At 38.0% G+C, this 12,795-nt stretch overlaps 1 protein-coding gene across 1 annotated transcript; it reads right to left on the reverse strand.

Moving 5' to 3' along the window:
• Positions 1-2,334: 2,334 nt before the first annotated feature.
• LOC116125116 (uncharacterized mitochondrial protein AtMg00810-like) lies at positions 2,335-3,144 on the reverse strand. The gene is made up of 3 exons (XM_031410834.1): positions 2,826-3,144; positions 2,591-2,715; positions 2,335-2,478 (listed from the first exon to the last, which is right to left on the reverse strand). Exons 1-3 carry the CDS (start codon positions 3,142-3,144, stop codon positions 2,335-2,337), a joined length of 588 nt encoding a protein of 195 aa, XP_031266694.1.
• Between the last annotated feature and the right edge of the window lie 9,651 nt (positions 3,145-12,795).

A 12,795-nucleotide genomic window follows, 5' to 3' on the forward strand; every position in this document is an offset into this window, starting at 1 on the left:
CTTAGATAACTTCTAAATTGATCATATTCTAGTCTAGAAATCCTATAAGTTTTATTGTGAAGTTTTTGAGTTGAAGAATACAAAGGGAAGAGATGAAAAAAAAAAGTTTTTCAGGGAGAAGTTTTGCTAAATATTACGCTTGCTTTTTCATTGACGTGGGTTCAATTTATACAAAAGGTACACCTAAACTGTTAGAGTAGATGCCCTAGAGCCAATCAATTATTGTAGAATTGACTCTTTGTAATAATGTTCATTAATCAATAAAAGGCATTTTATTTTATATCGCGTAAATCATAATTATTGCAATATGTATTAATATATGTCCTTAGAATGGTAGACCATGACGAGGGTATCAAGTGTTTCAAATCTTAATAGTGAGAACCCTATGAGCACATATGGTTGCCATTCTAGAAACGTCTGTAGCCCTAGTATTAGTCTGAAGTAAGGGCACAGATAATACAGTAAGACTATCATAGTGTTGAACGAACCTGTCGAAAGGTAGTGACTGATCTCACTTGTCAAGGTTGTTTGGTGACAACCTAGTGCAACACATGGGTGATTGCTATAGGCGAATACACTGCAGCAAGTTCACTGGACTGACCCACCAGAGGATTCCATATGGATGGTAATCCTAGTGTCTATGGAACAAATCCTCTAACGAATGGTGGTGCATGTGATCCTTAGACTTGAGATCATCGGAGCGCCTTGTGCACCGATTGGTGCAGTTTGACACTAGCCTAACGCAGTTCTATTCAGAGCTGTCAGTACGGTAGTGATTGGCTGTATCAAGGAGTGTATCAAGACTATGGTGGATAGACAGAAGATTCATCACTCCCGAGTATAGGAGAAGTTATCTCACAGCTCAATTCAGTAAATGACAAAAACACTAAAACTATGGCCACAATGGGATTGAGTTGTTGCTCTATCCAATTTATAATACAGGTCATTGGTCCAGTAACTGAATACACAATATCGAGAGTAATTGAAGGTTGACACTATTTTTATGCCTCGGTCACATAGAGATAACGGATGATGGAAAGATCGAATTGTACGGCAACCATATCGTTGACAGGTAGCTACTTTGCTAAATCCGAATCTATCGGGTGGCCATGATGCCTTGCTAGGGGCCAATCTTGGTCTGTGTATAGTGAGACGATTAATTGGTGTTAATCGCGATACTATACACTACCGATATGATGAGGAGCCTATGGGTCACACACATAGAAGATAATTTAAGACTCAGGAAGTAAGAAGGGTGTTTTCGTCTTTTTAGGCGAAATGGTATTTTGGTAATTTCATAGTGCAATTAAATTTGCCGAGGTCGACGCCTTTATTTAATTTGTTAGAAAAATTAAATAAGTGAAATTACGTTTAAATATGTGTTCGCATATATTTAAATAAGTTATCATTATTGTTAAATTTTAATATATTAAATATATATATTAATTGATTTGAATTGAGATAATGATGAACTAATATTAAAATATCTAATTGGGAGTGTTTGGAAACAAGGGGTGTTTGGGTTGGAGCCCAAGCCTATTCCATGTGGGAATAGGGCAATTAAACTTGACTATATAAACTTAAGTTTAATTGAGAGATGGGTGAATATTTCATTATATCATTTTTCATTTGAAAAGAAAAACCCACAGCCCCAAAACACTCTCTCCCACGCCAGTTTTAGTTTTGATTGAAAAATCAAATACTCTTCATTTCCTTCTTTGTTCTTAAGGCTAAAGAGGATCTAGCAAATCCCTCTTTAGTTCCTTGCAATTATCTTCGTGTGGACTACGTCGGTTCAATCCTATACTTGGGTCGGTAGCAAAATATGTTCAGATACAAAGTTGGAGGAGCCTCCAAACGTGCGTATGATTCCTTAAAACTCTAAACTAATTTCTGCAGATTCTTGTTTTGATATAAACTGTAAATTTGTGCCCTGATCTTGGTTCTATGGAACGATTCGTGTTGTTATTAATTTTTGTTTTCCGCTGCCTCAATGGATCGTTTCCTGACACTAACAATAATTCACCACCACATAATTTTAACCACAGACAAACCTTTCATTTAACTACCCCTTAATTACAGCTGAATACCCTACTGAATACATCAAAAAACATCAACTTAGACATCACAAAATTAGCTCCATTCAACTGCTCCCAAGGCTAGTTGTTGTGCTTCTTGTCTTCGGTTTCTCTGCATCTTCAGTCAACAAACTTCAGCTGATTTTGTTTCTAGCAGAATATCATCAGCTTCAACACTCCTCTTTGATATTTTTGCTAGAAACACCAAGTTTGAACCTTAGTTCTTTAATCTTGGACTTGTTAACTGGTTTTGTCATTATGCAGCCAATTGTTCCTCACTTCTATAATGCATCAGTTTAACTTCTTTAGCTTGCTCAGCTTCCCTCACAGCATGAAACATAATTTTTATGTGCTTAGTTAGACCATGTAAGATAGGATTCTTTGCCATAGCAACAATGGACTGATTAGCATAATAAATTTTAGTAGGATCACATTGGTCCAGCTTCAAATCCTTCAAAAATCTTCTTAGCCAAATGGCTTGATTCACTACAGCAATAGCATATATATTCTACCGTTGTAGATGATTGAGCTATAGTCTCTTGTTTCTTGGACAGCCAACAAAAAGCTCCTAAGTTTAAAGAAAACGCATAACCAGAAGTGTTTCTCATGTCATCAAGAGAACCAGCCCAATCACTGTCTGTATAGCCAACAAGATTGAACTTCTCTGATTTTCTAAACCATATCCCCAGTTTACACTTCCCTTTATATACCTTAGCACCTTTTTAGCTGCTCTAAAATGAATCTCACTTGGTTCATTCATGAATCTGGATAGAAGGCCGGAGGCATACATTAGATCAGGCCTAGTTATTGTCAAATACAACAAGCAACCTACTAGGCTTCTATACATGGACTCATCAACCTTGCTTGCACCATATTCTTTGCATAACTTTTGGTTTTGCACCAAATGTGTGCTCACTAGGTTGCAATTCTTCATGCTGAACTTCTTCAAAATCTCATTTGCATACTTCCTTTGACTCACAAAAATCCCATATGCCAATTGGTTTATCTCCATGCCAAGAAAGTATGTCATTTCCCCTAGATCAGTCATCTCAAATTCACTTTGCATGGCTTGTTTAAACTAATTTGTGGGAAAACACGTGTAATTCTAGGAGTGTTGTGGTGTAGATATTTTTAAATTTAAATTTAGACAGAACCTTGTATATAGGAGTTATCCTAGGAGTTAGGTGTGTGACTAATATTCTGATTTCAAATCTAATTGTTATCAGGTTAAGTTGATCCCTTTAAATAGGGCTACCTTGTACACTTTACGATGTATCAATGAAACATTCAGCTTCTCCAATTCTTCATGGTATCAGAGACGAACTGATCCCTATCCAGAAAAGTTGAGAGAAAACCAGAGAGTCCCTAACCCAACCGAAAACACCAACCAAACACCATGTCTGATCTTTCAGGTGAAAACACTTCCAAAAGCCCTGAAACAAACCCCTCTCCTGCTGCTATTCCCCAAATAGCACCTCATCATGCTCCTCTAGCTAAAAACCCCTTACTACAAATCACCTCACACAAGCTAAATGGGTAGAACCATCTGCCATGGTCTCATTCTGTCACCATGTTTGTCTGAGGTCGGGCAGATACGCTATCTCTTAGGCACCACTACAGCCCCTGCCAGAATAAGATCCTTCATACCCTACTTGAGAGGCTGAAAACTCCATGTTGATGGCCTGGTTGATCAACTCTATGGAACCAGATATAGGTCGATTATATTTGTTTCTTCCTACTGCCAAAGCCATATGGGAAACCGCTGTCGAAACTTATTCTGATGCTGGTAATGCTGCACATCTATTTGAAGTCACTCAAAGGGTTCACCGAATCAGACAGGGAGAGCTCTCAATCACTCAATACTACAGCATTCTCAAAGGGCTGTGGAAAGAGGCTGATCAGTATCGATAGGTGAAATGGGAGTATGCTGCTGACAGTACATTGTACAACAAGATGCTTGAATAAGAGCGCATCTTTGAGTTTTTGATTGGCCTCAACCGAGACATAGACGATGTATGAGGACGAATAATTGGAAGAGAACCCCTACCTTCTATTCAAGAAGTCTTTGTTGCTGTTCACCGGGAAGAAAGCCGTCGATTCGTGATGATAGGAGGAAACTAGCTCACTCTACCTATTGATAAATCTACATTGGCTATCAACTCTGCTCTAACAACTTAGCAGCATTACAATCGAAGGAGTGACAACAGATGCCCTTGGTGTGACCATTGTCACAAAGTCGGTCATACCAAAGAAACCTGTTGGAAGCTGCACGGTAAAGTAGCGCACCTGAAGAACAATAAGCCAGCCGAGAGCAATAATCTTGCTCTTCATGTCACTGAAGACACCCAGTCTGTTCATTCAAGCTCGCAGACTGGTTCTCAAGACTCAGTCATCTCTAAGGAGCAATGGGATCTTCTTCAAGACTTGATTCAGAAGACCAAAATGCCAGCTGCATCCATTCCTAATCTGTCTTGCTCCTTAGCAGGTATGACAAACAACTCTCGCGACCCTTGGATAATAGATTCAGGCGTGTCTGACCACATGACTGGTGTATCTAATCTGTTTACCTCATATTCCCCTTGTCCGAGTAATATCAAAGTTCGAATAGCCGATAGATCTCTATTAGCCGTAGCAGGAAAAGGAAAAATTCCTATCTCTCAAAATCTTGCTCTTAATTCTGTGTTACATGTTCCCAAACTTACCTGTAACTTGTTTTCAGTTAGCAAATTTACTAAAGACCAAAACTGTGTTGCTAACTTTTATCCTACCTACTATGAGTTTCAGGACTTGATCTCGGGGAAGAGGATTGGTAGTGCTAGGTTGGAGAATGGTCTGTATATTTTGAAGAAGGATCAAGCTTAGATAGACAAGTTCAAGTTGCAAATAAAGCCTCCACTTCTCTTGAAGAAGATAATATCATGTTATGGCATCGTAGATTAGGACATCCCAATTTTCGTTATTTAGCAAAATTGTTTCCTGTTTTATTTTCTAATAAAGATCTTTCTCTATTTCAATATGAGATTTGTGCACTTGCAAAACATCATAGAGCACATTTTCGCTCAAAAATTTATGAAAAATCTTCTCCTTTTAATCTTATTCATAGTGATCTCTAGGGTCCATCCCGTGTTTCAAATATTTCAGGTACAAGATGGTTTATATCTTTTATTGATGATCATACTCGTTTAACATGGACTATTAAAAGACAAATTTGAAACATTTCAGTGCTTTCAAAATTTCTACACCATGATTAAAACCCAATTTGGTGTTCCTATTCAACTTTTTCGAACGGATAATGGTCATGAATATTTCTCTACTATACTCAGTAATTTCTTATCTAAAAAAGGAGTCATTCATCAATCCTCATGTGTCGATAGTCCTCAACAAAATGGTCTCACCGAAAGGAAAAATCGACATCTCTAAGAAGTGGCTAGGGCATTAATGTTCACCTATCAAGTTCCAAAATATCTTTGGGGGGAAGCTGTTTTGACTGCTGCATACTTAATTAATCATATGCCATCTAAAGTTCTCAATTTTCAAACACCCATTCAAATATTTAGAAAATTCTATCCAAATACAAAGTTATTAGACTCTTTACCCCTAAAAACATTTGGTTGGCAAGCCTTCGTCCATATTCACAGTCAATTTCGAAGTAAACTTGATCCTAAGGCCATTAAGTGTGTATTTTTTGGGTACTCTCCTACTAAAAAAGGATACAAGTGTTTTGATCCCATCTCTAAAAAATTCTTTGTGTCAGCCGATGTCACCTTTTTTGAAAATCTTCCTTACTTCTCCAAAACTCCTCTTCAAGGGGAGATAAGTGTTAGAGTAGATGCCCTAGAGCCAATCAATTATTGTAGAATTGACTCTTTGTAATAATGTTCATTAATCAATAATAAAAGGCATTTTATTCTATATCGCGTAAATCATTATTATTGCAATATGTATTGATATATGTCCTTAGAATGGTAGAACCGTGACGAGGGTATCAAGTGTTTCAAATCTTGATAGTGAGAACCCTATGAGCACATATGGTGGCCATTCTAGAAACGTCCGTAGCCCCAGTATTATTCTGAAGTAAGGGCACAGATAATACGGTAAGGCTATCATAGTGTTGAACGACCCTGTCGAAAGGCAGTGACTGATCTCACTTGTCAAGGTTGTTTGGTGACAACCTGGTGCAACACATGGGTGCTTGTTGTAGGCGGATATACCGCAGCAAGTTCACTGGACTGACCCACCAGAGGATTCCATATGGATGGTAACCCCAGTGTCTATGGAACAAATCCTCTAACGAATGGTGGTGCATGTGATCCTTAGACTTGAGATCACCGGAGTGCCTTGTGCACCGATTGGTACAGTTTGACACTAGCCTAACGCAGTTCTATTCAGAGCTGTCAGTACGGTGGTGATTGGCTATATCAAGGAGTGTATCAAGACTATGGTGGATTGACAAAGGATTCATCACTCCCGGGTACGGGAGAAGTTATCTCACGGCGCAATTCAGTATATGGCAATGACACTAAAACTGTGGCCACAGTGGGATTGAGTTGTTGCTCTATCCAGATTATAATACGGGTCATTGGTCCAGAAACTGAATATATAATATCGAGAGTAACCGAAGGTTGACACTATTTCTATGCCTTCGTCTCGTCGAGATAACGTATGATGAAAGGATCGTATTGTACGGTAACCATATCGTTGACAGGTAGCTACTTTGCTGAATCCGAATCTATCGGGTGGCCATGATGCCTTGCTAGGGGCCAATCTTGGTCTGTGTATTAGTGAGACGATTAATTGGTGTTAATCGCGATACTATACACTACCGGTATGATGAGGAGCCTATGGGTCACACACATAGAAGATAATTTAAGAGCCAAGAAGAAAGAAGGGCGTTTTCGTCTTTTTAGGCGAAAGGGTATTTTGGTAATTTCACAGTGCAATTAAATTTGCTGAGGTCGTAGCCTATTATTTAATTTTTTAAAAAATTAAATAAGTGAAATTACGGTTAAATGTGTGTTCGCACATATTTAATTAAATCATCATTATTGTTAAATGTTAATTAAATATTAATTGATTTTAATTAAGATAATGATGAATTAAATTAAAATATCAAATTGGGAGTGTTTGGCAACATGGGGTGTTTGGGTTGGAGCCCAAGCCCATTCCATGTGGGAATAGGGCAACTTGGTTTGCCTATAAAAAGAATAGTGTGTGATTCATTCTTAAATTTTAAAAGAAAACACAGCAGCCCCTTATACACTCTCTCACGCCAATCTCACTGTTTGATTGAAAAATCAAATACTGATCTTCTTCTTGATTTCTTAAGGCCAAGGAGGATCTAGCAAATCCCTCCTTGGTTCTTGGTGGTTGTCTTCGTGTGGACTTCTTGGTTCGATCCTATACTTGGAACGGTAGCAAACACGTTCAGAGACAACATTGGTGGAGCCTCCAAACGTGGGTATGAATCCAAACCTTTGGATTTATTTTTCTGCAGATTCTATAAAATATAAACTGTAATTTTCTATGCCCTGATTTTGGGTTCTAAGGAACGATCCATGGTTGTAATTTTTTTTGTTTTCCGCTGCGCAACCGGGTCGTTTCCTAACAATAAGCTCACAATTCGAATCAGAAGAGAAGTTTTGGGAATCAGAATCAGCGGAATCAGTTCCTAATATCTCTACTCAAATCTCTTCAGTTCCTAATATCTCTCCTCAAATCTCTCCAAATATCTCCCTAGTTCAAAATTCGAATGACATTCAAACTTCTCCATCAATCTCTCTAAACCAAAACTCAAATTCAGATTTTTCAGTGCCTAAAAAAAAATCAGCAAACTAAAAATTCAAAGAATCCTAGGAACTCGGTAGATATTTCTCCAAAAACTCCAAATTTTTTTTTTCCAATCTCGGTGCCAGAAAATCGTAAAGAGGGGGAGGAGTCTAACTGCCCTGAACTTCGTGTTTATACAAGGCAAAAGAATCCTAACAGGATAATGCAGACCTTTCAACCCATACCAATACTGCCCTATCCTTCAGCCGAGATTGAGGAATCAAACGCAACAGGTAATGATCTAAATCTACCCATAGCAACCAAAAAAGGAGTAAGAACCTGCACACAACATCCCATTGCTAAATACACATCATATCACAGATTATCTCCTGCATATTTGTCTTTTGCTCTCAATCTGGCTTTTGTAGAAATACCCAAGAATATTGAAAAAGCTTTGGGGAAACAAGAGTGGCGTGTGGCTATAATGGAGGAGATGAAGGCATTGGAAAAAACTGGAACCTGGGAGATTGTTAAATCGGCAGAAGGCAAGGTTCCCGTTGGCTGTAAGTGGGATTTCACTCTCAAATACAAGTCTGATGGATCGATTGATTGTTACAAAGCACGGCTGGTTGCCAAAAGGTACACACAGACTTACGGCATCGACTACCAGGAGACCTTTGTACCCATAGCAAAGATGAACACAGTCAGAGTGATCATGTCCATAGTAACAAATCAAGATTGGCCACTCCACCAGCTTGACGTAAAAAATGCTTTTCTAAACGAAGAGCTAGTAGAAAAGGTGTATATGTCACTCCCTCCAGGATTTGAGAAACACTATAGAAAGGACAACGTATGCAGACTAAAAAGATCACTATACAATCTGAAGCAATCACCAAGGGCTTGGTTTGACAGATTTTCAAGAGCAATCAAAGGTTTCGGGTTTGCACAAAGTCAAGCTGACCACACACTGTTTCTGAAGTATTCGACAGGGAGAATCACTATGTTAATCGTATATGTTGACGACATAATAGTGACAGGCAATGATAGTAAAGGTGTTCAAGAGGTTAAGAAGTATCTTGGGAAGGAATTCGAAATCAAAGATCTTGGACATTTGAGGTATTTCTTAGGGATGGAAGTAGCAAGATCAAAATCTGGTATTGTAGTCACGCAAAGGAAGTATACACTAGATCTACTCAAGGAGGTCGGAATGCTAGGATGCATGCCTGGTGAGGTTCCTATTGAACCAAACTTTAAACTGAAGGTTAGTGGAGATAAGAAACACACTAATAAGGAGAGATATCAACGACTAGTCAGGAAACTCATTTATCTATCTCACACTAGACCTAATATCACCTTCTCGGTTGTGTGGTCAGTCAACACATGCACTCTCCAACAGACGAACATCTGGAAGCTGTGTATAAGATTTTAAGGCATTTGAAAAGAACACCTAGTAGAGGATTGCTTTTCACTAATAAGCATCCATTGAAGATTGTAGCTTATACAGATTCAGATTGGGTTGGATGTATCAATGACAGAAGGTCAGCGACAGGTTTCTGTACATATGTGGCAGGTAATCTGGTCACTTGGCGAAGTAAAAAACAAACTATTGTGGTGCAAAGCAATGTTGAGGCAGAATTCAGGGCTGCAACTCAAGGTATATGTGAACTGTTGTGGCTTAAAAAGCTAGTCGAAGAAATGGGTATCAAAGTTGAATGACCTATGAAGCTTTTCTGTGACAACAAGGCAGCAATTAACATTTGTCACAATCCCGTTCAACATGACAGGACGAAACATGTTGAAATTGATAGACATTTCATTAAGGAGAAGTTAGAAGAAGGAGTTGTATGTATGCCTTACGTCCCTACAAAAGAACAGCTGGCTGATTTGTTTACAAAAAGGTTACAGAAATAGACATTCAAAGATTTAGTGAGCAAATTGGGTCTTTACGATGTATACGAACCATCTTGAGGGGATGGTGTAGATATTTTTAAATTTAAAGTTTAACAGAACCTTGTATATAGGAGTTATCCTAGGAGTTAGGTGTGTGACTAATATTCTGATTTCAAATCTGATTGTTATCAGGTTAAGTTGATCCCTTTAAATAGGGCTGCCTTGTACACTTTACGATGTATCAATGATGTTAGTAAACGATCCATTTACGCAGTGGAAAACAAAAACAAAAACAACATGGATTGTTCCTTAGAACCAAGATCTGGGTACACATTTACAATTTATTAAATATTTATTAAATATGCAGAAAAATCAATTCAAGGTTTAAGAAATCATACGCACGTTTGGAGGCTCCTCCAAGTTGTCTCTGAATGTATTTTGCTACCGACCCAAGTGTAGGATCGAACCGACGTAGTCCACACGAAGATAATCGCAAGGAACTAAAGAGGGATTTGCTAGAGCCTATTTAGTCTTAAGAAACAAAGAAGAAGAATGAAGAATATTTTGATTTTCAATCAAAACCCAAAACTGGCGTGTGAGAGTGAAATAAGGGTTATCTGTTTTCTTTCTTTCAATGAATGAATGAAATAAATTTCTTAACTTGTTTCTCAATTAAAATTTTGTTTAAATAGTCAACTTTAATTGCCCTATTCCCATATGGAATTGGCTTGGGCTCCAACCCAAACACCCCTTGTTTCCAAACACTTCCAATTAGATATTTATTTTAATTCATCATTGTCAATTAAAAATCAATTAATATATATATGTATATATTAATATTTAACTATAATGATAATTTATTTAAATATATGCGAACACATATTTAAACGTAATTTCCCTTATTTAATTTTTCTAATAAATTAAATAAAGGCTACGACCTTAGCAAATTTAATTGCACTGTGAAATTACCAAAATATCCTTTTGCCTAGAAAGACGAAAACGCCCTTCTAACTTCTTGAGTCTTAAATTATATTCTATGTGTATGACCCATAGGCTCCTCATCATACCGGTAGTGTATAGTATCGCGATTAACACCAATTAATCGTCTCACTATACACAGAACAAGATTGGCCCTTAGCAAGGCATCATGGCCACCTGATAGATTCGGATTCAGCAAAGTAGCTACCTGTCAACGATATGGTTACCATACAATTCGATTCTTTCATCATACGTTATCTCGACGAGACGAAGGCATAGAAATAGTTTGAACCTTCGGTTACTCTTGATATTATGTATTTAGTTTCTGGACCAATGACATGTATTATAAACTGGATAAAGCAACAACTCAATCCCACAGTGGCCACAGTTTTAGTGTCATTGCCATTTACTGAATATTGCCGTGAGATAACTTCTTTGCACCCGGGAGTGATGAATCCTCTGTCTATCTATCATAGCCTTGATACACTCCTTGAAACAGCCAATCACCACCGTATTGACAGCTCTAAATAGAACTGAGTTAGGCTAGTGTCAAACTGCACCAATCGGTGCACAAGGCACTCCGGTGATCTCAAGTCTAAGGATCACATGCACCACCATTCGTTAGAGGATTTGTTCCATAGACACTAGGGTTACCATCCATATGGAATCCTCTGGTGGGTCAGTCCAGTGAACTTGCTGCGGTATATCCGCCTACAACAAGCACCCATGTGTTGCACCAGGTTGTCACCAAACAACCTTGACAAGTGAGATCAGTCACTGCCTTTCGACAGGGTCGTTCAACACTATGATAGCCTTACCGTATTATCTGTGCCCTTACTTCAGAATAATACTAGGGCTACGGACGTTTCTAGAATGGCCACCACATGTGCTCATAGGGTTCTCACTATCAAGATTTGAAACACTTGATACCCTCGTCATGGTTCTACCATTCTAAGGACATATATCAATACATATTGCAATAATAATGATTTACACGATATAGAATAAAATGCCTTTTATTATTGATTAATGAACATTATTACAAAGAATCAATTCTACAATAATTGATTGGCTCTAGGGTATCTACTCTAACAAATGAAACATTCAGTTTCTCCAATTCTTCGTAATTCAATTGTTCTACATTTGTTCTAGTAATCAATAAGTCATCAACATATAAGGAAACAACAATTAGCTCCTCTTCAATCTTCTTCACATAGAGTGAATGCTCATTTGGACTCCTTGTGTAGCCTAGGCTATAGAGATGCTCATTTATCTTGCCGTACCAGGCTCTAGGTACCTGCTTGAAGCCATACAAGGATTTATGCAGCAAATAAACCTTGTCTTCTTGTTGCACTAACAAAAACCCTTCAGGCTATTCAACATAAATTCCCTCATCTAACCAGCCATTTAAGAAGGCTAATTTAACATTAAGTTGGAAAATTTTCCACTTGAATTAAGCTGCTAAAGCTAACAAGGGTTTATGCAGCAAATAAACCTTGTCTTCTTGTTGCACTAACAAAAACCCTTCAGGCTATTCAACATAAATTCCCTCATCTAACCAGCCATTTAAGAAGGCTAATTTAACATTAAGTTGGAAAATTTTCCACTTGAATTAAGCTGCTAAAGCTAACAAGGGTCTAATGGTGTCATGTCTTGCAATAGGAGCAAAAGTATCTGAAAATCTACTCCATATTGTTGCGTATACCCCTTAGCCACAAGCCTTGCTTTATGTTTGTTGATTGATCCATCAGAGTTCAGCTTGGTTTTAAAAATCCATTTCACCTGAATTGTTTTTCCGTTTTTTGGTCTGGCAACCAATCTCCAGGTTTGGTTTCTTTGGATATTGTTCATTTCTTCCCTCATAGCCTCTATCCAATCCCTTGACTTTGCAGCTTCAGCATAGGATGTTGGCTCAATCACAACAACATTACACCTCTCATAAACATCTTACTGCAGTCTAGTACCTCTAATGGATGTTTCTTGATCTGCATTTGAGTCATTTTTTAAATCATCTTGACTGCTTGAAACTTCTTTTTGCAGTAAACTTCCTTCATCTTCAACCTCTTTCTTTTCCCAATTCCAA

Source organism: Pistacia vera, unplaced genomic scaffold, assembly GCF_008641045.1.
Source record: "Pistacia vera cultivar Batoury unplaced genomic scaffold, PisVer_v2 Contig160, whole genome shotgun sequence".
Lineage (NCBI taxonomy): Eukaryota > Viridiplantae > Streptophyta > Magnoliopsida > Sapindales > Anacardiaceae > Pistacia > Pistacia vera.

What these genes read in the sequence shown, in the direction of transcription:
- LOC116125116 (XM_031410834.1), bottom strand. Translation starts at nt 3,144, where the DNA reads ATGCAAAGTGAATTTGAGATGACTGATCTAGGGGAAATGACATACTTT. An exon ending in CAGATTCATGAATGAACCAA is followed by an intron (nt 2,716 to 2,825) that starts GTGAGATTCATT and finishes TTGGCTATACAG; the next exon opens with ACAGTGATTGGGCTGGTTCT. An exon ending in TAGCTCAATCATCTACAACG is followed by an intron (nt 2,479 to 2,590) that starts GTAGAATATATA and finishes TATGCTAATCAG; the next exon opens with TCCATTGTTGCTATGGCAAA.